At 44.9% G+C, this 27,144-nt stretch overlaps 2 protein-coding genes across 6 annotated transcripts in view; one reads left to right on the top strand and one right to left on the bottom strand.

Moving 5' to 3' along the window:
- Positions 1-13,966, bottom strand: part of LOC140896131 (diacylglycerol O-acyltransferase 1) — a 41,892-nt gene extending 27,926 nt beyond the window's left edge. Inside the window, exons 1-6 of one of the 5 annotated variants that reach the window (XM_073307349.2) lie at positions 13,706-13,769; positions 12,918-13,172; positions 8,664-8,784; positions 3,883-3,970; positions 2,738-2,778; positions 869-954 (exon numbers count right to left, since the gene is read on the bottom strand). In XM_073307349.2, coding sequence (XP_073163450.1) covers positions 869-954; positions 2,738-2,778; positions 3,883-3,970; positions 8,664-8,784; positions 12,918-12,954 — 373 coding nt within the window. In that variant the 5' untranslated portion in view covers positions 12,955-13,172; positions 13,706-13,769. Of the gene's footprint in view, positions 1-868; positions 955-2,737; positions 2,779-3,882; positions 3,971-8,663; positions 8,980-12,917; positions 13,661-13,705; positions 13,777-13,889 lie in introns of those variants that run through there. The other 4 variants (XM_073307352.2, XM_073307351.2, XM_073307350.2 and 1 more) reach the window with 4 other exon arrangements.
- Positions 13,967-14,068: 102 nt separating this feature from the next.
- On the top strand, positions 14,069-23,076 carry GINS3 (GINS complex subunit 3). The gene is made up of 3 exons (XM_073307362.2): positions 14,069-14,367; positions 15,514-15,747; positions 17,884-23,076. Exons 1-3 carry the CDS (start codon positions 14,092-14,094, stop codon positions 18,112-18,114), a joined length of 741 nt encoding a protein of 246 aa, XP_073163463.1. The 5' UTR covers positions 14,069-14,091; the 3' UTR covers positions 18,115-23,076.
- Positions 23,077-27,144: the final 4,068 nt, after the last annotated feature.

The raw sequence follows: 27,144 nt of genomic DNA, 5'->3' as shown, positions 1-27,144 counted from the left end.
CCCAAGAACCAAGGACCATCACAGACCTCCCCACCTTCTGCTCCACGTACCAGGTGCACTCCTCTGACCTGCTTTCTCTAACACTAACACAGAACAGCATAGACATTTAAAAACACAAACAAAACCCTACCAAAACAAAGCGCCCCACTGCACACACAAATCTCCCCTGCGGGAGAGAGAGAACAAGTCACATGTGATAGACGTTAGTCATGTTGCTTAATGCACCACTGGAGGGCACTCAGGCCACAACGTTTTGCTGGCATAACTATGTTGGTCAGGGTGTGAAAAGGTGTGATCCCTGACCAACTTAGCTGTCCTGGCAAAGCCCCTAATGCAGATGTAGTTATACCGTCAAAAATGCACTTTTGGGGGACTCGGACTCTCACCCTCACCCGTATTTTGCTCCAGGGCCTGAAAAAAACATACTGTCAAAAGCGCTGGTTATAAGCTACAACCATTCTAGCAGCACTTTGCCTGTATAATGCTCAGGACAGCTATTCCAACAAAGCATTCCTAGTGTAGACCTGGCCACAGACACTATGGTGGTGAGGGCAGCAGGCTAATCAATAGAATAGAACAGAAACTCTTCCTCTGAAGCCTCTCTCATAGAAGCTAAAATTCATGATAGGTGTAAATGGAAATATGCAAAAAAGAGAAAGCCAGACGCTACACTGCCTCTCCTACCAGGGATTTAAACCCTGCCAAAAATCCACATCTGGGTTTGTGTGATAAAACTGGACATTGCTTGTGATCCAGAAAAGTGCAGAGAAAATACATTTGTGATAGAAATATTTCATGGGATGCTGTTAAATGCAAAAGTGACACCATTAGGTATTCAGCAAATGACATTTGCACACTGTCAGCTTACCAGTAATGAGATATACTGCTGGCCACTTATAGGGGTCTTTCAGGAAAACTGAAATTATCTTTACAGGGTCGAATAGCAGTCCATACCTGAGAGAGAAAAACAGTGAGGTGGTGCAGAAACTCTATGGTTTGATACTTAGAAAGATGGATACTACACTTCTATCTAATTGTCAAACTAAGAAAAGATGCCTGTATCTTTTCTCCTACTCACTCCCCCAGACCTTGAATCCCCAAACCTGTCCCAACTGTAGTTGTTCAAAATGGAGACCATGATTTCCCCCAACTTTTGGGTTCGAGAACTGAAATCCGATCCCCCTGTATTCTCTCTCTGCTCCAGAAGACGCTACAATTTACCATCACCCAGGGGTTCCACCAGAGGTAGCCGTTGTAAAATTTTGGCGAGGGTTCTGCAGGAGCCTTGCAAGTGGCAGGCGCGCAGAAATGCATTCAATCAGCACACCTTCCCTGGCACTCAGGCCCCGCCCCCTCACTAGCCAGCCTTGCCCACTTGCTAAAATGCCCTGACAGGTTCTGAGCCTCCTAAAGAAGTGGAGATTGTGGGCAACATGTGCTGCTTCAGTCCTCTTCAGATGGACCTGTTAGTTGGTTCCCCTGCTTTACATTCCCCCTTTCCTAGGTTAATAGTTTTTCTAAATACAGTAGAACCTTGCTTTTATGAATGGCCAGTTATAGGAACCTTTTTTCTGCTGCCAAATGTGAATTCAATCCCTCAGCCAATGTTTAATCGGCTGTACAGGTTTGAAAAGACTAAGAGATCTGGCAGCGAAGAAAGGGAGCTCTCTCAAAGAGAAATCAGGCATGCTGTATACATGAGTTACCATTCATTAAGGACACGCACTGAACAATGACTACATTCACATATGCAGCGTACCTACTGTCATTCTGAGATTTCATTTTTAAGAATTTTCGGTTCCCAATTAGTTCATAAAATAAAGGTCCTACAGTAATGCAAGATATCCTTGCTGAGCTGGCTCTGATAGTAATCATATTATATGGGCCAAATTCTCATTGGTGTAGATCCATTGACTTCAACTGATTTGCACCAAATTGCCCCAGCTGAAGATCTGGTCTTATACTTCTGTCGCATCTTTCACTCCAAAGGATCCCAAAATATTTCACAAATTATGGAAAAGATTCTGCTGTGGGCACCCTCAGGTTTGGAGGCTGCATAGGGTCTATGTGGCAGATGAACCCATGAGGAATTCTCTCTCCATGATCCTTTGAGAGGATGCTACATGCTCTACAATATGATTTGGGACAGCCCCTACACAGGGAGTCAGTAAAGCAAATTCTTTGCATCCTTCCCCACTCTTGGACACCAGAAAAAGGGTGGAACACAATCTGGTCCTATAATCACACGGCGCCCAGAAATGCAGCTTCTTTGGCAGCAATTAGGTGGACAAATGATGCCGGGGTGGGGTGGGGATTTTGGTCAAGGACAGCAGGGTAAACCTGTACTCGGCTGAAACATACCATGGGATTGTTAATGTTCAGGCAAACAGGTTTCTAAGGACTAAATTATTTAGTAAACAGCATGGAACTTAACTTATCCACCACTGAAGGATGAAGGGCTGAGTTAATCATGCTGGGATTTGAAACCATGGTTACAGAATCTAGATATTTTGAAATCTGAAGTTTAGACCACTATGCCATCCTGTCCAGCAAACAATTCTGGGACACCGTCATAGTGTTCAGGGGGAAATTTGATGCAGTTATTTCTTTTTTTGTTGTTTACTGATTAATCACAGAATGACTCTTCAGTCAATATATGCCTACTCCCCCTGCAACTAAGAATTCAAGTTCTCCAGAACTGTGAAACACTGCTTTTCTTTTTTAGTGACACACTTACCTGATGAAATTCTCCAGGCTCATGTGAACATGTGTGAGGACCTAGAGTAAAGAAACATACGCAGTTCACCAGAGTTCAACACAAAAACATATTTAAAATATCAGCATTCAGATTGGCTGGAAACAGCTTGCCTGTAGTCTGCAAGAACTAATTTCCTTTACATAAACCAAAAAGTTGATGACAAATGCATTATTTTGGCTTCCTTTGATTAGAATAGGTCAGAGTAGCTCAGAAGAAGCTGATAGGTCCATTCAGAATAGTCAAGTTTATGTAAGAGAATAGCCTTTTTTTTCCCATACTGATCACCAATCCCAGTTTCTTAAATTTCTTGATATTTGTTTTATTCTGCTTGAAAAACCCCCACAATCTATTCAATAGATCCCAGGGAAGACAACCAAACTTATTCTTCTCTCCTAAGGTGTACGGCAGGAGTCGCTCCCCAGAATTTTAGAGTTACATCTGTGCATACTTGACGTGAGAAGAGAATCAGTTCCAGTCATAGTACAAGAAGCCTGCTGTGGGAGGTGACAAATTTCAGGGAGGGAGGGTGTTAAACCCTAGTGATGAAAATGGAAAAAAGGACTGATTGCTTTGCTCATTTGGCTGAGCAAGGCTTGCTTTCCCCCTCTAGGAAGAAGAGAAATCCTCTCTCTATAACAAACAAAACAAATATATTGAGTCTGGCTCTCCCTGGCATTACACCAGATTTACACCCACAAAATTCCATTGACTTCAGGGGTCTGAAACTGTGGGGAATCACACTGATTCACTGGGATCTACTAGAGAAATATGCTGACCCACATTAAACAGGGCTTCATGTTGTATCAACCTCTCACTGAAGGAAGAACGCATGTACCCACCATTTCCCCACAATTCTAAGCTGCAGGTACTTGCAAAGAGTTAGTGATATACATAAAGGAACACAAAGAGAATGGAAAGTTACTGACTTGGTACAACAAAGAAGTGACAGCTGCTGGCTCTAAATTTAGGAGCTGAGACAAGAAATACCAAATATTTTTGTAAGTATTACCAAGTAAATCATGAAAGGTTTAATCTATTCAGCACCTCCCTGTACGGTTTTAAAGTCAGAAACACTAATCAAACATCTATTATCGGTCTACGTTACTTGGTGATTTTCCACTTACCAACAGGACTACAGACCAGTTAAAAATGCCTTGAAAATTGTTGAATCCACTCCCGTACGATAATAGGGATTCGCACAACATATGACAGCTAAGAAAAAAAAAAGAAGAATTATTGTAATGCTTTCATTTTCATTTTTATTGGAAAATATAGTTTTCTATATAGTTGTCTGAAAGACAAATATATTCTCACTTTAATTTTCCTCTTCGGTGGCTTCTTAGAAAACTTTGAAATTAAGAGCTTGTCTACATGAACAGTTAGTTCATGGCATGCTGGCTGGGGTGTAAATCTACCCTGTTTTAGCCTCCTACATGCTAAGTGTCCACGTGGACCCTGCTGACGTCAGCTAACAGTTCAGTTGTGCGGTATGCTGCATTGAAACAGTGTACTGGGGAAATTTTAGTGCAGAGTAGCAGGGGTCCACATGGACACTTAGTGCACGGCAGGCTGGTGCAGGGTAGATTTATACCCTAGCTTGACATGAACTACCTATGTAGGCAAATCCTAATCTTATAGGCCAACTGTAGAAGGCAGTAATGTCATAGGGTGGTAGTGTGGCCTAGAAGACCCCACCCTAGACTAGGATTCAGAAGACCTGGTTTGTTTCACTAGCTGTAAAATGTGTTCCTCCTTTGTCAGGGAAAAGTGCTTGGGGATCTATGGGATGACAAGCCTTAATCACTATTAATGGAGCTTGCAGGTGTTCAAAAAGCAGCAGAAAGGTTGTTATTCTCACCCAAGATCCAGCAGTGACTAAGAACTCCTAGTCTTGCTTCCTTCTTTTTCTCCAAGAAATGAATTAGCTGCTAAATTGCTCAAGGAGGGACAGATTCTGCAATGTTTATTCATGCAAAGCAGCACTCACTCCCACAGGTAATCCCACTGAAGCCAATGGAACTACTTCCACAAGTACTGTCAGTCCTACTCAACATATGGGTTGCAAAATCTGGCACGAAGGATACAATATGTCTGGTCGCTCCAAGTATGCTACCCCCATCATCAGTCCAACAGGCTGATTAAGAAACACAAATTGTTCCTATCAACAAATGCTCCAGTAAGGAAAGAAATGGGTTTAACCAATATTTGGAACAGTTTTAGATTGAAGGATAATGATAGTAATTTATAACTTCAAAGCACCCATGACAAACACTAAGGCCCCGATCTTCAAAACTGTGCATGCCTAAGGCTACGTTTTAGTCACGGGTATTTTTAGTAAAAGTCATGGACAGGTCACAGGCAGTAAACAAAAATTCACAGCCCGTGACCAGTCCATGATTTGTACTATACCCCTGACTAAATCTTGGGAGTGCTGGGGGGCTCATGGGGAGGGTGGCCTGGGGGGAGGGCCACAGGTGCTTGTTGAGGCTGCCTGGGTGGCACCGTAGGTGCTGGGGGACAGCATCCCAGGAGGGGTTGCGGGGGGGGGAGGGCGCGCAGGTCCTTCGGGGTGGCACAATGGGTGCACACGGGGGGGGCAGCCCGGGGAGCACTGCGGCTGCTGGGGGGCAGTAGCCTGGGGGGTGCTGCGGGGGCGGTGCCTACGGGTGGAGGTAGCGCACAGAGCTAGGAGCTGAGGGACCTGTTGCCGTTTCCAGGGAGCCACTCCAAGGTAAGTGCCACCCAAAGCCCTCACCCCCTCCCGCGCTCCAACCCCCAGTCCTGAGCTCCCTCCCACACCCAAACTCCTCCTGCTGCTGCTGGAGGACAGAGGGGTCTGAGGCTGCTCAGCAGCAGCCAGTGCAACTGGGCCAGGAGCTGCCTCAGCCGCTTGGGCAGCCCCAGAGCCAGCCGCACCAGCTGCTGCAGAAGCCACGGAATCTGTGACTTCCGTGACTTCCATGACAAGCTTGCAGCCCTTATGCATACCTCTAACAGACATGGGCATTGTTGGTGCACACAATTACCCCTATTCTATGCCTTATGATACAGGGGAAATCCTGGCCTGGAGATTTGGGATTCCAGATCTTGGGGATATAGATTAACACCAAGAGAAATGGGATGCTGCCTGCTTTTCCCTCAGTTTCACTACCATAAGCTCAGGTGATTCAGTTTGCCCCGTAACAGCCAGTATTTACTGCTGCAATACTTTACTCTCCTCTTCAGTGGGGGATCACTTCTCATCTATAACCTTTATAGTAAGATGGACTTTCACCTTCTCTGTTTTCCATGTCCTATCCTCTTGATTCCCCACTCCCCTTGTTTGTATTCCACTTCCTCTGTCCTTATTTTTGTTTCATATCTTCCCATCATCTTCTTTCCTTTGCCATTTGTTTCCCCACTCTCCTCCACTCTTTGCCCTCTTCTACCTAGCTTAGGTTCTTGAATTTTTATCTTCATTCATCTCATTAATGGGTCTGATCCTCCTCTCAAACCACCGTATACCATTGTAACTCCATATGACTTCAGCAAGATCACTCCCAATTTATACTGACGCTCACGCATTATGGAATTATAATTAATTCCACAATGCATAAGCAGGATCACTTATGCATTAGACCATTCCCTTTCCTTCAACAAGGCTAATCAATTATAATCTGGTTTGCTGTTCAAGGCTGTTATACATTTTTGAATGCTGCAACCTGCTCAAGACTCACTCTCAGTAGTTCAGTGGCAAATCCCAGTATGGTATCTCTCTTATCATGGAAGGGCAAACTATATAAAAGGAGGCATATGATCTGGCAGCTTATTTCCAACATTTCTTACAACGCATACAGAGACACAATTCTCAGGCCTGGTCTACACTTAACAGTTAGGTTCACATACCTGTGGTGCTCAGGCGTGTGAAAAATTCACATTGCTGAGCGCCATCGCTATGCCAACCTAATCTACAGTGTAGATATGTCTAGGATGACGGAAAAATTCTTCCATTGACCTAGCTACTGCCACTGGGAGAGGTTGATTACTTAAAGCTATGAAAAAGGTAGGGCTGTCAATTAATCGCAGTTAACTCACGCAATTAACTCAGAAACATTAATTGCGATTAAAAAAATTAATTGCGATTAAGCGCAGTTTTAATCGCACTGTTAAACAAAGGAATACCAATTGAAATTTATTAAATATTTTGGATGTTTTTCTACATTTTCTAATATATTGATTTCAATTACAACACAGATTACAAAATGTACAGTGCTCACTTTATATTATTTTTATTACAAATATTTGCACTGTAAAAATGATAAACAAAAGAAATAGTTTTTTTCAATTCACCTCATACAAGTCCGTAGTGCAATCTCTTTATCATGAAAGTGCAATTTACAAATGTAGATTGTTTTTTGTTACATAACTGCTCTCAAAAACAAAACAACGTAAAACTTTAGAGCCTACAAGTCCACTCAGTCCTACATCTTGTTCAGCCAATCGCTCAGACAAACAAGTTTGTTTACATTTATGGGAGATAATGCTGCCTGCTTCTTATTTACAATGTCACCTGAAAATGAGAAAAGACATTTGCATGGTACTTTTGTAGCTGGCATTGCAAGGTATTTACGTGCCAGATATGTGAAACATTCGTATGCCCCTTCATGCTCTGGTCACCATTCCAGAGGACATGCTTCCATGCTGATGACACTAATTAAAAAAAATAATGCGTTAATTAAATTTGTGACTGAACTCCTTGGGGGAGAATTGTATGTCTCCTGCTCTGTGTTTTACCCACATTCTGCCACATATTTCATGTTATAGCAGTCTCGGATGATGACCCAGCATGTTGTTCATTTTAAGAACACTTTCACTGCAGATTTGACAAAACAAAAAGAAATGTGAGATTTCTAAAGATAGCTACAGAACTTGACTCAAGATTTAAGAATTTGAAGTGCCTTCCAAAATCTGATTGGGACAAGACATGGAGCATGTTTTCAGAAGTCTTAAAAGAGCAACACTCCAATGTGGAAACTACAGAATCCGAACCACCTAAAAAGAAAATCAACCTTCTGCTGGTGGCATCTGACTCAAATGATGAAAATGAACATGCATTGGTCTGCACTGCTTTGGATCACTATTGAGTAGAACCCTTCATCTGCATGGATGCATGTCCCCTGGAATGGTGGATGAAGCATGAAGGGACATATGAATCTTTAGCGCATCTGGCATGTAACTATCTTGCAACAACAGCTACAACAGTGCCATGAGAATGCCTGTTCTTACTTTCAGGTGCCATTGTAAACAAGAACCGGGCAGCATTATCTCCTGCAAATGTAAACAAACTTGTTTGTCTGAGTGATTGGCTGAACAAGAAGTAGGACTGAGTGGACTTGTAGGCTCTAGTTTTACATTGTTTTGCACACATTCTACACATTCTACATTTGTAAGTTCAACTTTCATGATAAAGAGCTTGCACTACAGTACTTGTATTAAGTGAATTGAAAAATACTATTTCTTTTATTTTTACAGTGAAAATATTTATAATAAAAATAAATATAAAGTGAGCACTGTACACTTTGCATTCTGTGTTGTAAAGGAAATCAATATATGTGAAAATGTGGAGAACACCCAAAAACATTTATATAAATAGTATTCTATTATTAACAGCACGATTAATCGCGATTAATTTTTTAACATCATGCCATTAACCACAATGGATTTTCTTAATCACTTGACAGCCCTAAAAAAAACAAACTTCCGTCGCCGTAGGAAAGGTCTACACTACAGCGGCATAGCTGCACCACCACACCTGAGCCACTTGTAGCACCTGCAATGTAGACATGGCCTCAGAGTAGTCCTCTAATAAGCACAAGGGTGTTTTTTGGAATTATGTGATTCCTTTATCTTTGTGTTTGCCCTGTACCTCAGTCTCTCTGGGTTGTCTTGTCTCACTTCAGTATCATTCATTTCAGGCTGACGCATCTCAGGATTGATGGAAATATTAATTTTCTTTTTTCTCTTTCCGGACATTTTGATTCCAAACCCTATAAAAAGAGATGACTCCATTTGTACAATCCTCTCTTCTCACAATCGCTGCAAATGTCCATTTTCAGCACAAAGACTTTGTTCCTATGACCCGATTAAACAGGGATATCTTTTTTAGTCCAGTCTTGTAAATTAGACTCTTCATCCAGAACCATCCTTTAAAAAGGACTCTTGAAATCTGTTATACCATTCCTCTGGAAAATGTGCAAAGATGGAAATAAAATTATTCCAAAGTTTCTCTCTCTCTCTCTCCCATCACAAATCAAGGACAATATTTAAGACTTCTATCTAAATATACCAACTGTTTTCTGTACAATGGATAAACACTTGGAATCTTACTAGGGAAAAAGACAAAATGTTGACCTTTTCATTTTTATGTGAATCATTTTTCTGGTGTTGGTTTTTGCCCTTCAGTTGTGCATTGCATTGTTGCAAGGATTTAACGTACCTGATTAATGGGGAAAAGAGACTTTCTAAAACTGGCAAAGTGTGGGTGTCATATTTGCATACACATGTGCAGATATTCCTTCTGCTCCTTGGTCTGTGTATGTTCTTTCTACTCAGCTAACAAATCTAGTTCATTTGGATTTTCACAACTTCAGCATACTGGCATTCACAAAACCTGTTGTTACTTTTTATCTACTTATGGTTTTTGTATAGCTCCTATGTACCATAGCATCTAAACAATGAGTAAATAATCCAAGTATGTATTCTTAGCCCAACATATTGTACTTTTAAAAAAACTTTTGATGAAATTTTCCTTGAATAAAATAGATAATACAAGATTTAACAAAGTGTTGCAAATTTGGCTGTTTTAACAGATTTGATTTTGATCAAAATACAAGTGTGGAAATTAACAGTCAAAACAATATCAAACAAGCTTGAAACCAGCTTGAGCAGAAGGCTTTATGGAGAACACTGTGATCATAAGAATGTAAAAGTAATGAAAAAAGAGACATTGACTGGTGAGTTAGCCATGAACTGCAAAATCTCTTCCTTTATTCTTTCTCTTTTTGATAGATATGAATTTTTAAAAGGACTACAGATTGGAAATCTTGAAAGATTCAAATGTAGATTTTTAGTTGGCAAGTGCAATGACTGATTTCACCCTTCAAAAGATGATAAAAAAACAAGCGTTCATGGTTAATAATGACACACACTTTTTATAATACCAGTTCAGTCTATACATTTCCATTATTATTTTTCCCAGTAAAACAAAGAGTGGCATACAGAATCCCAACCCTCTGCACAAAAAAGGGTCAGCTGGATGATCCATTCCACAGAGCAGACTCAATTTCCCCACTCACTCTTGGAACAAGCCGTGCCAGATTAAACCAGAATCAAAGGTGGAGGTCGGGGGAAGTGTGACAGGCTGGGGCCCATGTTTCAAAAGCTCCCCAAATTTTGCAAATCGAATCCCACAAATATATGAACCTATTTGGGGCCATATATTTTTCATGGATCCAAGCCAAGTTTACTCTAAAACTTTGGCTGTATTCAATTGTAAGAGTGGTACAATCGGAGAGGCTCAAAATCAATGAAAAGTCAATCTCTGATAAATTAAATGGGGGACCAAATATGGACCTAAAACTTAAAGCTACATTTCAAAGAGAGTATGAGAGCCACCAGTCTTTCACACTGAATCTGAGGCTGTCAATTTTTAAACCACTAGGGAGAAATTTTGAAATTCATGACTAAGTCATGAGCCAGTATTCATTAAATGTATTGAAAGAAGTCTTATGCACACAGTATTCCCTATATCAGGGGTGGCCAAACTACAGCTCGCGGGCTGGATCCGGCCCCTCAGGGCTTTGGATCCGGCCAGCGGGATTGCCCCCAGTGGTGCCACAGGCCCCGAGCTGCTCTCAGAAGCAGCCGGCACCACGTCCCTGCAAGCCTGCCCTGGCCCCGGTGCACACCGCTGCCTCCCCAGAGCCCGAACCCCTCTGGCACCCCGCCCCCCAACTCCCTGTCCTAAGCCCCCTGCCTGCACCTCACACCCCTCCTGCACCCCAACCCCCTGCCCTGAGCTCCCTCCAGCAGTCCGCACCCCTCCTGCACCCCTGAGCCCCCTCCTGCACTCCACACCCCTCCTGTACCCCAACCCCCTTCCCTGAGCCCGTTCCTGCACCCCACACCCCCTCCCACACTCCAACTCCCAGCCCAGCCCTGCATACAATTTCCCCACCCAGATATGGCCCTCGGCCCAAAAAGTTTGCCCACCCCTGCCCTATATTGTTCTTCTATTCAGGCTTTTTTCAGATTAGTCTGGTTTTGGCTACATTAGTTACCACCCTTCAACTTTAATACTGACCACACTAAAAACAAAACAGAATTTTCAGGAATGTTGATGACAATTAGGCCTCTGACTCCTACTGAAAGCTGCTTCGTGTTTTTCAAAATCCCACCCTATACCTTTGATTCATTCCTGGTCCATTTGTCAGTATGTCTTTGGTTGAAGGGAAACGGAGTAAGTTTCAAAAATATCATTCTGCTTAAGTCATCAAAAACTGTGGGAACAACCCAAATTGCCATTTCCCATGGGTGTACCGATGCTCTTGTTTCTTTCAAACCTACTCAAAGCTTTGTATGAGCAGAGATTGATAAACATAGCTATAAACCCTGATACAAGAAAAATAAAATCTTTACCAATTATATAAAAGGTCTGTTATTTTATAGATTACTGTGTTTAGGAATAGTAGAGGGATTTTGATGTTGTTTTATTTCTCAACATGCACAATTAAAGGCAGGGTAACAAGGTATAATCAAGCAAGGAGAAAAAAATGAATTCCCAAACAAAATTTAAAACATTTTAAAATTTCTAAACAAGACAAGGACAAAAGAAGTCAAATTCTGCTTTCGGTTATACCAGTGTAAGTCTGGAGTAACTCTGGTAAAACCAGTGCAGTTACTCTGGAGTTATACTTTTTTACCCAAGATCAAAATCTGGCCCAAAGAGTGTGATTTTAACCTAGAAGCATTATCTCTGGTGTACTACATTATAGCACTAAAGTGAATGTGGCATTTGAATTCAAATCCAATATTCTGCCGCTGCATGAAAACAATTTAATAATTAAATCACTGGCATTCAGAGATCATTAAGATCTACTTAAACCTACTTAGCACAGATATTAATTTGCCTGGATTTTCACCATGTCCCTTATTAAGCAGGATAACCCATATTCCCACTTCAAAGAAAAAAAGGAATACCTAACCACACAGATCAAGTTCATACTCACTGTGGTCTTCAGGCAGTTTGTGGCTAGGGCCAGATTCACCCCTTGGGCATAATGGGGTGCAATTTGCAGCTCCCCTGTGCCTGTCAGAGTGGCTGCACTTAAGAAGAGATTCAAACCTCAAATACAGGCAGTTGTGATAGCATAGGTGCTCTCTAGGGTTCTGATAGGGAAGGAAAGAGAGGCAAGGATGGTTTGTACCACTGTGCCCCTTCTCCAGGCTGACTTCCTGCTGTCAGCAACCCACTACTTGGGTTGCACCAGTGTGAACCTGTCCCAGTGCCTCTGGTTAGATCCAGTCAGCAAAGGCTTAGCTGAAAAGATGAGCCTAGCACAACGTGCTGAAGGCTAACAAATTCATGATCTGACACCTGCCAGAATGAGAAAGTTCCACAAACAGGGACCTTCCAACCAAGAACTGCCTGCATCAAGATCATACATCTTAGACAGTCAGCAAAAACACTCAGGCTGATTTCAGCCATCACAAAGGAGATGGCCACACTCTAAACCAGACAAATGTCAAATCACATAGGCCTAGATCCTCAAAGGTATTTAGGTGCCGCACTCCCATGGAAGTGAAATGTCTCCATACCTTTGAGATTCTAGGCCAGAGGGCTTTATGTTAAACTAAAAATAACTTGCATCAGGGAAGCCAGTACAGTTTATGGGATGAAGGTGTGTTCTCATGCCAACCAGCTCCACTGAACAGGCCTGCCACCAAATTAGACAGAGCAGTCTAAATCTTCTGAATCATATGTTTTTAGTTTTTATTTAAATTCCCTAGGGATGAAAATCTGGCCCCTTTAAAGTCAATGAGAATTTTGCCAGAATTTCTCCCCAGATTTTAAAAATCTAAACAAACTGTAACTTCTTTGGGGCAGGGACTGTCTTCCTACATGTCTGTACGCCACGATGAACTCTTCGGTGCAACATGTAATTCTCGGGTCCCTTCTTCACAACTTTGTAGCGGAGCGAGAGGTTCCCAAGAGGCCAGGCTTTTACGTGACTGTCCTGATTTCACCGGGGTGGTCCTGTGTGCAGGGCTATTGGCGGTTGGCCTGAACGCGATCTCCCGCCAGGGCAATGTTATTACGTCACTGCCAGGGGGTGGCGTTGTCTCATGAGGACATTTCATGACATCACGACTCAACCTGTCCCGGATCAAGGCTGGATTCAACCCGAATGCAAACTGCCTGTCTGCACTGGGTGGGGGGGGGGGGGCAGGGGGAAGGGATGGGGGCACTGGGAGGAGCCAGGGGGGTCTGGTATCCCCGGAGGGCGGCTGGTGTCCCCAGGGCCAGGCTGGGGGCATGGGAGGGGCAGAGCTGGTGATCAGGGGGTGGGGAGCAGGGGGCCCGTGTGGTTTAGGATTAAAGTTGTTACACGTGGTGTCTTTGCAGCACATTGCTGAGTACCGGGGGGGGCCCCCCAGGCACATCGCTGAGTACCGGGGGGGGGGGCCCCCAGGCACATCGCTGAGTACCGGGGGGTCGCCCCCCCAGGCACATCGCTGAGTACCGGGGGGGCCCCCCAGGCACATCGCTGAGTTTCGGGGGGTCGCCCCCCCAGGCACATCGCTGAGTTTAAGGGGGCCCCCCCAGGCACATCGCTGAGTTTAAGGGGGGGCCCCCGTCCGAGGTGCGCTCCCCCCTGCGAGCCCCCTCCTGACAGCAGAGGGCCTCACCCTCACATGCTCCGCCTCCCGTTGGCCCCCGGCCCCGCGCCTCGACGCCGCGGCGCTGTCGGTTACCGGCCGGCCCCGCTCGAGTCATGAGGCAGCGCGCGCCCCCGCCCGCTCGCGCCGCCTGCAACGATCCACCGGGCAGGGCGGGGGGTGCCGCGCTCGCGGGGGAGGAGACCCCCCCCACCTCAGGCGGGGCCGGGGCGCAGCGCTTCCCCCCACGCCGGGCGGGGCCGGGGCGCAACACCGTTGGCCTCGCAACTCCCAGCTGCCCAGGCCCCCATCCAGGCGACCGGCCGCGTGCGACGTGCGCACGCGCACATCCGCTCCCCTCGATTGCTCTCGCCTGGCGCTGCTGCGGGGCTTCCGGGGTGGGGAGAAAGGGACGCATGCGCGTTGTCCGTTCTCCTGGCCCAGCGGCTGCTTCTGCCTGGCCGCGGCTGAGCGGGAGCCGCGGGGTCGGAGCGCGCCGCCGCCCCCCCGCCATGTCCGAGGCCTATTTCCCCGTGGGGCCCGGGCTGGGGCCTGAGGAGAATTTCCTGTCGCTGGAAGACATCCTGATGTCCCAGGAGAAGCTACCGGGCCGCGTGGAGGCTGCCCTGCCCCGCCTGGCCGCCGTGCTGGGCAAGGGCGCGGGGGCCGGCCAGAGCGACGGCATCCCGGAGGTAACCCGCCGCCGGGGACTACAGCTCCCGGCAGCCCCCGGGCCCGGCCACGTGACAAGCCGGCGGGCGGGCCGGGAGCTGTGCGCTGTGTCTGCCCGCGGGGCCAGGGCGTGAGCCTGGAGCGGGGCAGGCTGGGAAATGCAGTCTCCAGCCTCAGAGTGGTGGCGTGCGGGGTTGCTCGCGTGCGTCGGTGCCGTGGCGGCCGCGTGGAGCTCTCTGCGGGGAGCGGTTTGTAAGGCCCGGCTTGAGAAAGCCCTGGCTGGGGTGACTGAGTTGGGGGTGGGACTAGACACCTCCTGAGCTCCCTCCCAACCCTGGTCTTCTATGATTTCACCCTCTGTCATGTGTAGCTTTGGCCTGGGTGCAATACATCGCGCTAGGCTCTGCATTTTTGCATTACAGATTGCGGGGGGGGGGGCTGCAAACTGCTCTGGGTGGGCACATTTTACCCCCACCCCAGATTCTAATCTGAGATCGGTGGGATATATAGTGAAATTAAAGGGTAATATCTCTTCAAACCAATATCAGAAAATTCTTACTGTAGCATGCCCTCAGCCTGTAGAGTGCATTCACTAAAGCAATGACTGTGACTAGGGTATTTTTTTTAAGGGCCTGAAAGTGTTATGCCCATTAAATATTGTAGTGAGGTGAGAATTTTTGGTAGAGAATGTAGTTACTGTTGGTTAGCTGTTTCGTTTAAATTCTAGTTATTGTCTGGGGACCATGCCCTGCAAATAAATTCTGTGTGTAAAATTACTTCCCGGAGGAATCCTAGTGGGGGGGAATCACATAAGCAAAGCTGAACATATATGAAAGTGTCTGCAGGATCAGGGGGACTCGGCTTGTAACTTTCCTTACACTGCAATATTGTTTTTTATTTATATATACATCTTACACAGGCAGCTGTCTTTCTGTGCCTCATACTTTGGCACCCGTTCTCACAAAAATTTTATGTCTATGGATATTGCCAGTGACAACCAAAAGTCTATGATTTACATTAGTTTCTACTATTGTAGACTGAAATAAAATCACTCTCTTGTGGATCTTCAGTATTCATCCGAGTCTCATGTTTATTTGTTATCATGATCAGAGTTCATTTACCTATACTTTGGGGGTGGCGGGGGGTTTTCTGTTGTTTGCATGCAGGGTTCAAAGGTGGAAATACCATTGTGGCTAGCAAAAGGGTTGTATGACAACAAACGGAGGATACTTTCAGTGGAACTGCCCAAGATTTACAAGGAAGGCTGGCGGACAGTGTTCAGTGCTGATGCCAATGTTGTTGACCTGCATAAAATGGGGCCATTCTACTATGGCTTTGGCTCCCAGCTCCAGAATTTTGACAATCCAGAGAATCCAGAGATAGCTCAGACTATACTGCAGGCAAGTATTTGAACCAAGTCTAGTTCCTTTGTTAGCTTTGGTTTCCTTTTTCTTTGCTGCTGCCTCCTCCATATTTCCTGCAACTTTGCTGTAAACAACATGTAAAAACATGATCCTAGCTTGAGTAAGGACTGCAAGATCGGGCCCTCTGACCTCAGATGTGCATATTCAGATCCCAGAAAATTCAGTAAGATTCATATGTATGCATCCAGGAGCCGAATTTGGTCCTGTGAGTTTTGTACAAGGAACATGATGACTTCTAGAAGAGGAACTACTTTGATGCATCACTTCTTAGTAACAGAAAATGCAAAGCATCTGTCAGAGATTGTACCTCTGGGGCATCCTGTTGGGGTGACAGTGGGCACCTCTGTGGTCCCAGACATCATCTCTGGCTGTACGTGTTGCGATTTTGCTGGTTCAGAGTGCAGGGTTTAGTCCTCTGGTTGTATATCTGAGGGACGCTGCTCCCCCCCACCCACTCACTTCTTGGTATAACAGCATCCAAAACAAAAAAGGCAAACAAAATAATCCTGCAGTACAGGCTCACCCCATTGTTCTCTGCAAGGCAAAAGTTAAATAGTCTCTGTGAAGAGGGTGGAGGGGGTCCAGGGTCTTAACTGGCTGCGTTTCTGAGGGACTCAGGCTGAGTGCCTGAGACTGTAATAGAAAATAAAGTAAAGATGGTCCCTTTACCGGTCAAGTTGGCAGAGCTTCATAAGCAGCCCCTGCACTATGAGCCCCGGGAGCTCCGCTTTCCTCTGAGTGCCACATTGCCCTGAGCAGGGATACTCCCCTGTAAGGACCTACTCATCTCCAGGCTTGACAGGCTTTGGGTGTGCTGGGCTGGGTGCTGATTGTGCCTAGAAGAGCTCTTTAACCCCTTCCTGACTGGAGTGAGGATCTGCCCCACCACAGTGTCCCTCCTCCTTGTTAATGAGTTGTGTTTTATATATCATGGCATAAATAAACTAATGTTCAAAGAAATGTGTGACTAAAGTACAGAGACCTCACTGAGAGCTTGAAAGTCTTTATTTGGTGCTTGTAGAGCACCCAAATACCAAAGTTTTAGATGCCAAATAAATGTGTATACTAGAAATAATAAATAAAACCCAGTCATATTTTGTGACTGGTGCTTCTAAAAGCATAGTTTCCCAAGGAATCTTAAACCCAATTTCCAAAGATTATCAAGAGTTTAACCCTTTGCCTTTCTTTGTACCTTATTATATATATATATGTTTTTACCCATAGTGGTAGGGGAAAAAAAATCTTTTAAATGATCCCCTCTTTGTTTAGCTTTTTAAGTGTATTGTTTATGTATTGTATGTTTTTGAGTTGTACTGAATGTGAAAGTGTTTGAGCAGCATCCCAAGTGCTTTGGGGGCAGAGGGAGGTTTGTGTTTGGTAAATGCAATCAGGAGTAGTAGTAATGCCTTTAAAAAGGGGAGTCTCATTTGGCTCAGTTTTGAGAAGAAAAACATTAAGCAGCATTCACAAAAAGAAAAGGAGTACTTGTGGCATCTTAGAGACTGACCAATCTATTTGAGCATAAGCTTTCATGAGCTACAGCCAACTTCCGATGAAGTGAGCTGTAGCTCACGAAAGCTTATGCTCAAATTGGTTAGTCTCTAAGGTGCCACAAGTACTCCTTTTCTTTTTGCGAATACAGACTAACACGGCTGTTACTCTGAAACCTGTCATTAAGCAGCATTGTAACAAATGCATGACTACAGATTAATGGCCTGCAGCCAAGCAAGGCCCCGTGCTCCAAAACCAATGACTTCTCCCACTTGAATGGAGGTGGAATTATAGTTATATTATGTTTCAGTAGCCCTGTTCGGTCAGCAACTAGAAGGCAACAATCACACTTGACCAATCAAATTCCACCCAGTGATACACACATTTTCCAGCCAGGATTTTGTATACTCCTCCATTCACCCCAGTTAGGTAAAGCTTATCCTTGAGTACATCGAGTTCACTACCAACAGACAGGTGCTAGCCCAGAACAAATCCTTGACTGCATAGATACAACATAGGGACTAGAACCCTGGATCTTTCAGCTCCTAAGCAAAGGCCTCTAGCACCTGAGTTCAAGAAGAATCTCCCTTAGCCTTTGGTAATTCTGCTTTTCTCCCTTAGACATTTATTGGCCGTTTCCGTCGCATCATGGACTCCTCCCAGAATGCCTACAACGAAGACACCTCTGCACTGGTGGCACGGCTGGATGAACTGGAACGAGCATTGTTTCGAGCTGGTCAGAAAGGGCTGAATGACTTTCAGTGCTGGGAGAAGGGGCAGGCTTCTCAGATCACAGCTTCCAGCCTGGTGCAAAATTACAGGAAGAGAAAATTCACGGATATGGATGGTTGACGGCATGAAGGACACAAAACTGCTACAGGGGATACTGAGGTACTCTGTGTCAGAGAGAAGAGAGACCAGCCAGTCTTGGAAAGGGACAGACTCTCCTCCCAGTTTAACTGAAGTTCTTCTGTGCAGCATCTTCAGATTAGAACAAAGAACATTTTAGACTAAAGGATGAGTATAACAAGAATACATCACAAAATTGTTTTACAGTGCTCACATCCTTCTCCCATGGATTTATGGTAATAGTTTTGGGCTTCATATCTGAGTGTATATAAAAGGCTCTTCTGAAAGAGGATCATTTAATATTTACTGTATTTATCATCTAAATAGATCTGGAATTGTAAATAGGGATTCTGAAAATGTAGTTTCAACTCTTTCACCCCCACCTCAAATCCCACCTTCCCCACACATACCCCAGTGTGTTGACCATGAACAGCTGTTTCCAGCTTCATGATTCCACAGGACATCCCCGTAACATGAAGGGAAGAGTGGTATAGATTGCATTGTGTTATCCCTTTCTCTCGTGCTATGTCTTAATGCACCAGTACAAATGTCTTTGTTAGGGATAAGCACCTGCTTTTAGCTGATTCTTTTGCGGCTTTAGTTTCATATGTGATTTTAATGCTTGTCATTTGTACAGTAGAGACTGCCTTCTGTTTGTCCACACAGCAGTTGAAGTGTTGCTGCAAACTTTATGCACCCTGCTTCCACCTCCCACTGCCACTACTATGCCTCATACCTGCAAAGCCCACCTCTGGGCAGCAGGTGGGAATGGAGAGCCCATTCACTCCTAGATGCATGGTGGTTTTTGTGATATGGACACCCAGTTCATGGAAAAAGTTATCCTGATTTCTAGTTTTGGCTAATTGTGAAGGGGCAGAGCTAATGCGTTGTTTCCTTCTGATCTATTGTTATTTCCTCTCTGGAAATGCCATTCTTACTATTGGAAGCGAATGGAATTAGAACTCATTAAACAGCACAAGGGTTGCTCTATGGAGATGTCCTCAAAATGTAGCTTTGCTTGTGAGTCACGTTGGAGGGCTCTAGAAAGCTACTCCTGGGACCATTGGAATTGGTATTCTTGGGACAAGTCATTAGAAACTATCTGGGTGTTTCTTAGCCTTCCTTGGGAGGAAGCCCTTTAAAAAGTAACTAATGAGGGCCCTTATCCTGAGAGGTGCTGAGCATTCACAGTGACTGTTGACTTGATTAGTAGCTGTTGATGTTAATCAGAATTTCAGCGTCTCTTGGGATCAGGCCCATGGAGAGCAAAATTTTGTGTGGGCCACTTGTTCTTGGATGTTTAATGTAATTGTTGGCTAAGGGATCCCCCACAATGGGCGAGTGGCCATTCTTTGGGCCTCAGGAGTGAAAGCTCTGCCTCTGCAGTCAGTCAGAAGGGATACTGAGTGCTGGATACGGCAGCGTCTTCCACTTGCCATGGTCTCTGAAGTGTACAGGGCAACCTGTCCTACTGCAGGAGACTAAGCAGCAGCTAGTGGAATATGAAGAGGGAGTTCAAGCATGCACATTATTAAATGCCACTGTGCTAACTGACAGCATGCTGTGAAAATGATGCATTTTTTATAAGAAACTAATTTTAGCCTGGAGTTTGTATATTTTCTATTTGGGGATTTCTGTGCTGAATAAATGAGTGTTTCACATGGAATAAGTTCTTCACACAGTGTGTGTCTCTGTAATTGCCCTGCTGCTGAGAATCAGTCCTAGCCAGGAGACGAATGCTAACCCTGTGGCTAAGGTTTCTGAATAGCCAAAGTCTTGCTGCAAGAACCCACCGTGTTCTTCACACAGCTCCCAAACACAGGAGTATTACATTTATACACTTCCGCTGGCGTAGCAACGTCTTCCATTTGACTCCTAGCTCCACTGAGACAATCCTAGCAGTTGCCACGAGTCACATTAGAGACACTGCTAGGTTGCTAGAAGGCTCCAACCTTTAATTCTGTTTTAAAAAAAATAATAAAATAAAACCCAAGTGACAGAAATGTGTCAGTATTTATGCTTAGATTTTGGATTTTTTTTTTTAATTCCAGGGAAACTATTTGATGTTTTGGATGTAACCATTCTCTTGCAGCATGTGCAGCCCAAACATTGAAGCATTGTGGTAATACTCAAGAACCAGAAAGTGAAATTGACTGATGATTATAATACTGTACAGCATTCACTGTATATAGTGCTTCTGTTCAAACACTTTCCAAATATTAACTAATGAATTCTCACGATCCCACTGTGAGGAAGGGAAGTATTATCCTCAGTTCCCAGAGGGGTAAACTGAGGCACAGATGTATGAGACACACCAAAGGTCAAACAGCAACATGATGGCAGAGCCAGAAATGGAATCTCTGTCCTGACTCCTATTCAGTGCTCTAACCACTAGAATGCAGGCACTCCCAAATAAGAGCAAAACGGGCGCAATCTGTTTTCATTGTCCAAGTTGAGTGAAGTGAAAACAGAAACCAATCAGCATATGTAATTAAAAGTAATTTAGGTTTTAAAAACCCAGTTTTAAAGGGGGCAGCATCGACTTGAAATCTAGTCTGTTTGCCAAACAACACGCGCTCCCTAAATTCTTTTACCAATTTTTGAGGCATGTTTTTAAAAAAAATTGTTTTCTCTCAAGCAGCAAAGACATTGAAATGACTGCACAAAATGCTGTCAAATGCACAAAATGAACAAATTAAAAAATTACTATTGGGAGCGAATGGAATTAGAGCTCATTAAACAGCACAAGGGTTGCTCTGTGGAGATGTCCTCAAAATGTAGCTTTGCTTGTGAGTCACGAGGGTTTTTTTCTCTAACCGCTTTCAGTAATCTTAGATATACTTGTGACAGTAGTCGATACAAAATGTTCACATAGATGTGGTGGGGTTTTTTGTTTTTGGTTTTTTCCCCATAGATAAATGTTCCTTTGATACTTTCAGGTGTTGTTAGTAAACACGATAGGACTTTTTAAAAGAAAACATGATATTTAAACTGACAGTGTCCTCTGAAATTGCAGCCAGCAGTTTGCAGATTTTATGTGCTATTGATTTTCTTGTTATCTTGTATGCCTTATTCTATCCAGAAATACTTCATGGCTGTTCCAGAGACCAGATGCCATTGAGAAGCCTGGTAAGGTATCTGGCTAAGCCTACTGTGTAATTTTGATAAACACAAATTGTACTTCATAATCACGCAGCAGTGAACTAAAGTGAGAAGAGTTTGGATTTGCATACTTGTAAAACAGAAACAATCCCTGGCATTTGACTAACAAAGTTAAGGAGCACATATTTAACAAACCAGCAGAGTGGAAGTTCTCTCTAGAATACTGGCAGCGAATCCCTGTCATAGAATCATAGAATATCAGGGTTGGAAGGGACCTCAGGAGGTCATCTAGTCCAACCCCCTGCTGAAAGCAGGACCAATCCCCAATTAAATCATCCCAGCCAGGGCTTTGTCAAGCCTGACCTTAAAAACTTCTAAGGAAGGAGATTCTACCACCTCCCTAGGTAACGCATTCCAGTGTTTCACCACCCTCCTAGTGAAAAAGTTTTTCCTAATATCCAACCTAAACCTCCCCCACTGCAACTTGAGACCATTACTCCTTGTCCTGTCCTCTTCTACCACTGAGAATAGTCTAGAACCATCCTCTCTGGAACCACCTCTCAGGTAGTTGAAAGCAGCTATCAAATCCCCCCTCATTCTTCTCTTCTGCAGACTAAACAATCCCAGTTCCCTCAGCCTCTCCTCATAAGTCATGTGTTCCAGATCCCTAATCATTTTTGTCAGAAGTAATGAGTTGGAAAACTCCACGTTTGCACTTCGATTCTCTTTAAACTTTTTATTTATTGCTTCTCAGGTACTTTTCCTTACAGCAGAGGCAGCCACTGAGGCATGATGCCCAATTAAATATAAATAGCTTTTCAACCAACATGCAAAACCACCCCATCCCAGTTCTTTCCCCCTTTTTTACTTCTGTTGCAGCTTCTTCGCCAGCATCTTTGTGCTCTAATCAATGTCTGTCTGTCCTCTGGGCTAGGGTTATTTTTAACCCTAAAGACATTTTAGGGTGGGATTTTTGAAAGCACCGAAGTGAGTTTGGAGCACAAATCCTATTGCAAATCAATGAGGCTTGTGCTCGTAGGTCATTTGAAAATCCCACTGCTGTCCTGGCAAGGTTCTGAGCCGACGCCTACAGGTTAGCCAGTGGCTGAGCCCTACGGCATCAATTTGAGGAGTGAGGTGTGACCCAGGGACTTCTTGGTGCCAACCAGCAGAGAGCACAAAGGATGTATAGGGTTGCACAGGGATCGCCTGGGTCAGATATAGGCATATTAGTTCACCAAAGGGTGACATGTAAAGTCTCTACTGAGAGGCAGTAGCCGACAGGTCTCCATAATCGTTTCAAAATGTTTGCACGGATAATATTTAAGGAGTTACTTATCCATACTGGAAATTGTGTTCTTAAAATCTTAAAGTAAAGGCAGGGAACCAGGAGATGACATGCTGTGGACAGGTTCTTTTTAGGCAGGGCATCTCACCAGACAGTTGTCTGGTTATTGTGTATTGTGTGCTTCACAATGGATGCTGATTTACAGACTAAGTCAAATGCTGATTGAGATTGTGAAATCTACAAGAAAAAACAGCCAGCAGGGGGGCATCTGGTTTATGAATAAGGACAGTCATTAATTCTGATGTATCTATGGGTGCAAACAGACACCCTAGATCTTTTACCAAAGAGGCAAGCTAATGGTGTGACTAGTCTCATGAATGGAAGATCACAGCCAAACCTGGCTATAAAACGGTGCAAGGACTTTGGGTGAGCATTGCTCTCTAAGACATGGAAGTGTCTAGGTTCCAGAACATGTTATGATTTTATTTTATATGTAACCATATGTTTTTAGTACTTCTGCTTGCTATCATGTGAATTTCTACACTTCGTTCAATAAACTTTTGTTTTTACTGTAAGTGTTGTGTGTCAAGCAGAGTAGTGATCTGAAGTGGAACTGTTGAGTGGGCATGTACTGCTTCTTTGGAAGCAACAAATCTGTGAATACTGCAAATGGCCAGTGGATCGTTGGCTGGAAACTCTAGGGAGACTCTCAGGGTTGGAGTGTTCCTGCCGCTAACCTGTAGAGAGGTAGCCAGGCTGGCATAGGCCTAGAGGGGATGGTTTGTGTTGCCCATGGCCAGTGGAGTTGGGGAACTGACCCACGGCAGGCACAGATGAAGCTCCCTCATGCTAAGGGCGGATGGTCGCCTCACAACTGTGGGTACCTGCAGGAAGCACCTTCCTTTGATCGTTCGTTTTTTTTTTTTTTTTTTTTTTTAAGCAGTGATGTGTCAGAGGTGCTATACTCAAAATTCTAATTGAGCCTCTGGCACAATCCAGGTCTGAGCCAATCCAAAGATGGCACTCGGTAAACCTTTTCTAGATATAAAGTGCCCCAAGCCACATCTGCTCAGAGGATGCATTGTGTAGTGGTTAAAGCACTGCGCGGGGAGTCAGGAGATCTGGGTTCTGTTCTCAACCCCACCACAGTCTCCTTTCGTGACAATGGACAAGTCACATAGGCCTGGATATTTAAAGGTATTTAGGCATTGCCCGTTTTGTCCCTTGGTAAAATGAGGATAATAGCAACCTAAAGGGGTCGGGCATCTTGTGAGGTTTAACTTACGTTTGAATGCCTGCAATATTTTATAAACATAAGTAAAAAGTATTAATTTGTTGCAATAAATCTGTACCTCAGTGTTTACAATAGGGAAAGGCCCCTGTCTCTGCCAAACTCCAGCGCCTCACTTAGGCGGGGCTCGACAGAGTATGTAAAAGTTACCCCTAGTTAGAAATCATTCTAGGTTCTTTGATCAGCCCAGTAACACGCTTCACTGTAGAACTCTTCTAGGGGTGTGACCCACCTGATCACCATGAGGGCCGGCTTTCTTACACCCTCGCCCTTCTATTCTACCTAAACAGCACCTTGTCACTGCTGCAAAGTGGCCAGAGAAGCAGGGCTGAACTTGCATTTTCTTCTCTTTACGGGTGGTTTTCCCCGAGAGGCAGTACTTCTGCTGGAACAAGCGGAGTCCTAAGCACTTAATATTGCTAATCGTCTTTGGTGAGATTTTGTATGAAACCGATAACATCACCGATTGCACACACTGCTGGAACCACTGCAGGGATGGAAGGGGTGGTGAGTATTGGGGAAGTCTGGCCCACACTAGCATCCAGCGTGACCAATGGTTTCTTTTTCCAAGACTAGCCTTAGAAAGGGATCTCTGTGATAGTTTTGATGTGGCTTTCCATGCTTCCCTGTGAACGGGCAACATGATTTAAACCTGTGGTGGGCAGAGTCCGTTTCTAAAGGCACTAAAATAACACAAGGGGGTATTGGTCTGGGATTAGGGCTCCTGTGTGCTACAGTAACCTATATAATAAGATTCCAGGATTGTCACTCTGGGTGTCATTTTGATGCCTAGTGTGTCTGTTGAAACAGGGTGAAGAGATGGGAACAGCTACAAGCATGGCTGAGAGCTTTTTGTTTAGAGTATCACCAGGCTGACTCATCACTGGGATTTGCAGTTTGTTACTTGTCCAGTTCTCAGCCATTTTCACCTTTTTACACGCTGCAAATTCAACCTGTACGACAGCCTGGGCTTTTACCTAGGGCAGATCATTATTGTTCATCATAACCCAGGCTTCCCATGAAAATACCTCCTGCGGGAAGAGTCTCTGAAGATTGCCCTCACAGCAGAGTTTTCAGTTGGGGAATGGAGCTGGGTGTAGAATCACAGTTCATTCTGCAAGGATCTTACTCCAAGCCCATTGACTCTTGGGGAATCTGTAAGAAGCCGCAGACTTTTGCTCCAAGGCCATGTCTTCTGTTTCCTCGCAGCAACAGGACCTTAGGGGTATGTTGGCACTGAAGGCTGGAAGCAAGCGCCTTGACCTAGCACGTTAAAAATAGCCGTGTGAGTGCTGCAGCTTGGGCTGCACCTTGGCCTCTCAAGCCTAGGGGCTCAGGTGTGCTTGAGAGCCCAAGCTGTACCCTGAGCCACCATGTTCACGTGGCTATTTTGAGTGTGCTAGCTCGAGCCAAGCTAGCATGAGTCTGTCGACCCAGGCTGGCTCCCAGCTGAAGTGTAGATGTACCATCAGCATCTTAATCACCTCTCCATTCACACCCATTCCCATTACCAGCAGTTACTCACATGCCTTGAGAGAGGACAGACCTGCTGGGGCTGGGTTAGATTTTGACATGTACATTACTTGCCCAACACCTTCCCCCACAGTTAAATCTGGCCCCGGAAATGCTCAGATCCCTTGCTGATGATCCACAGATTCAGTTTCATTGGAAGAGGGAGGAAGGCTCGGTGATGTCCGACTACTGTGACCAAGCCATTGTGATCTCAGCCAGTCATTTAGATTGGAGTGGCCAACCAGAGCCTGAGAAGGAGCCAGAATTTACCAATGTACATTGTCAAAGAGCCCCAGTAATATGTCAGCAGCCCCCCATCAGCTCCCTGACGGTGCTCCCAGCGCCTCCCTCCCACCCACCCCTTTCATCAGTGTCTCCTGCTCCCTCCCCAGCCTCCTGAACAGCTGTTTTGTGGCATGCAGGAGGCTCTGGGAGGGTAGGGGGGAGGAGTGAGGGCACTGCAGGCTCAGGGGAGCGGGAGGGGAAGGGGTTGAGCGGGGCCAGGGTCTGTGGCAGAGCCAGAGGCTGAGCAGTGAGCAGCCCCCGGCACACTGGAAAGTTGGCGCCTGGAGCTCCAGCCCCGGAGTCGGTGCCTGGACAAGGAGCCACATATTAACTTCTGAAGAGCCGCACGTGGTGCCGGAGCCCCACGTTGGCCACCCCTCATTTAGACCAATCACGTCAGGAGCTCAAGCTGTATTGTCTGCTGCCAACGTAAGCGACTTACAGTCGCTCTTCTTTTTATGGCAGTGTTTGTATTAACCGCTTGCTTGCGGAATCATACATATGTATCAGTTAATTACTGAATTTTCCCCACTAGTTCCGAGAGGAGTTTGAAATAACCCCATCTGTGCACTCACCTTCTTTGTGCTGTTTGTGAATCGCCTTGTCAGAGTCAGCAGAGGGAGCACTGAGCAGAAGACGCTGTTTTTGTATGAATCCTACCTTAACTTTTTTTTTAATCTAGGCTAGTATGAATCCAGGTGCTATTCTCCAGCAGCTGAGGTCAAAGTTGGAGCCTAAATTACTTGAGAATGTCTCTTTGAACTTGTAGACACTGTAACAGGATGGAACAAATATCAAATGGGACCCAACCTGCGCCCTGACAGCTGCAAACAAAAACCAAAACGTTAATTTCAAGCTCCATCAGGGACGAGAAAATATATCCCTGTTTGCCAAATAGAAAAGGACCAAACTGGCGAGAATGAAGCTGTGCTCTGACCTACAAACAACAGAGAGGACAACCGTTAAAGTAAAACAATGGTAAAGACTATTCCTTATCTGCGTCCTGTTAACAACAGCCTTGCTTGTGTTAACAGATCGTGCATCGACTTTGGCATAAAACAAGCCCCATCAAATCATGAGTAACTATGAGTTACCGGAAGGTCTGGTAGATGTCACAATGAGTCAAGGAATGGAACCCAGGCGTTCTGACTCCCTGTCCCATTCTCTAACTGCTTTAAAACAGCTGCATAAATATCCATCTGTCTGAGAGCAGGAGAACAGCAATTCCACCAGTAGTTTTGTTATGAATATGTTCCCCCTCCATCCAATAGGTCAGCACCTTGTGCCTGGCTTTATTTCATCCAGTGCTAAGAGGAGGAGAAAGGGACATTTTTGGATTAGTAATAACTAGTTCTTATACAAAGGCCAGTATCTTTAACCCTGCTGTACAGATGGGGAAACTGAGGCACAGGGAGGGACGTGAGTTGCCTACGGTCACCCAGCAGTCCAGGTCTCTTGAAAACACAGGTCTCCCTATCTGCTAGGCTACTCTGCCACTCCCACCCCCATATAGCGCACTCACTTTCCCTCCTCCCCCTCCCATTTCCAGGGCGCA

This window comes from Lepidochelys kempii, chromosome 12 (genome assembly GCF_965140285.1).
Source record: "Lepidochelys kempii isolate rLepKem1 chromosome 12, rLepKem1.hap1, whole genome shotgun sequence".
NCBI classification, from domain to species: domain Eukaryota; kingdom Metazoa; phylum Chordata; order Testudines; family Cheloniidae; genus Lepidochelys; species Lepidochelys kempii.
Note: the sequence above shows the minus strand (reverse complement) of the source record. Positions and strands in the feature narration are given on the sequence as shown.

Excerpts from the sequence above, each read along its gene's own strand:
- GINS3 (XM_073307362.2), top strand. The coding sequence starts at position 14,092 with ATGCGCGTTGTCCGTTCTCCTGGCCCAGCGGCTGCTTCTGCCTGGCCG. Across the intron at positions 14,368-15,513 it reads AGAGCGACGGCATCCCGGAG|GGTTCAAAGGTGGAAATACC; the intron begins GTAACCCGCCGC and ends GTTTGCATGCAG. Across the intron at positions 15,748-17,883 it reads TAGCTCAGACTATACTGCAG|ACATTTATTGGCCGTTTCCG; the intron begins GCAAGTATTTGA and ends TTTCTCCCTTAG.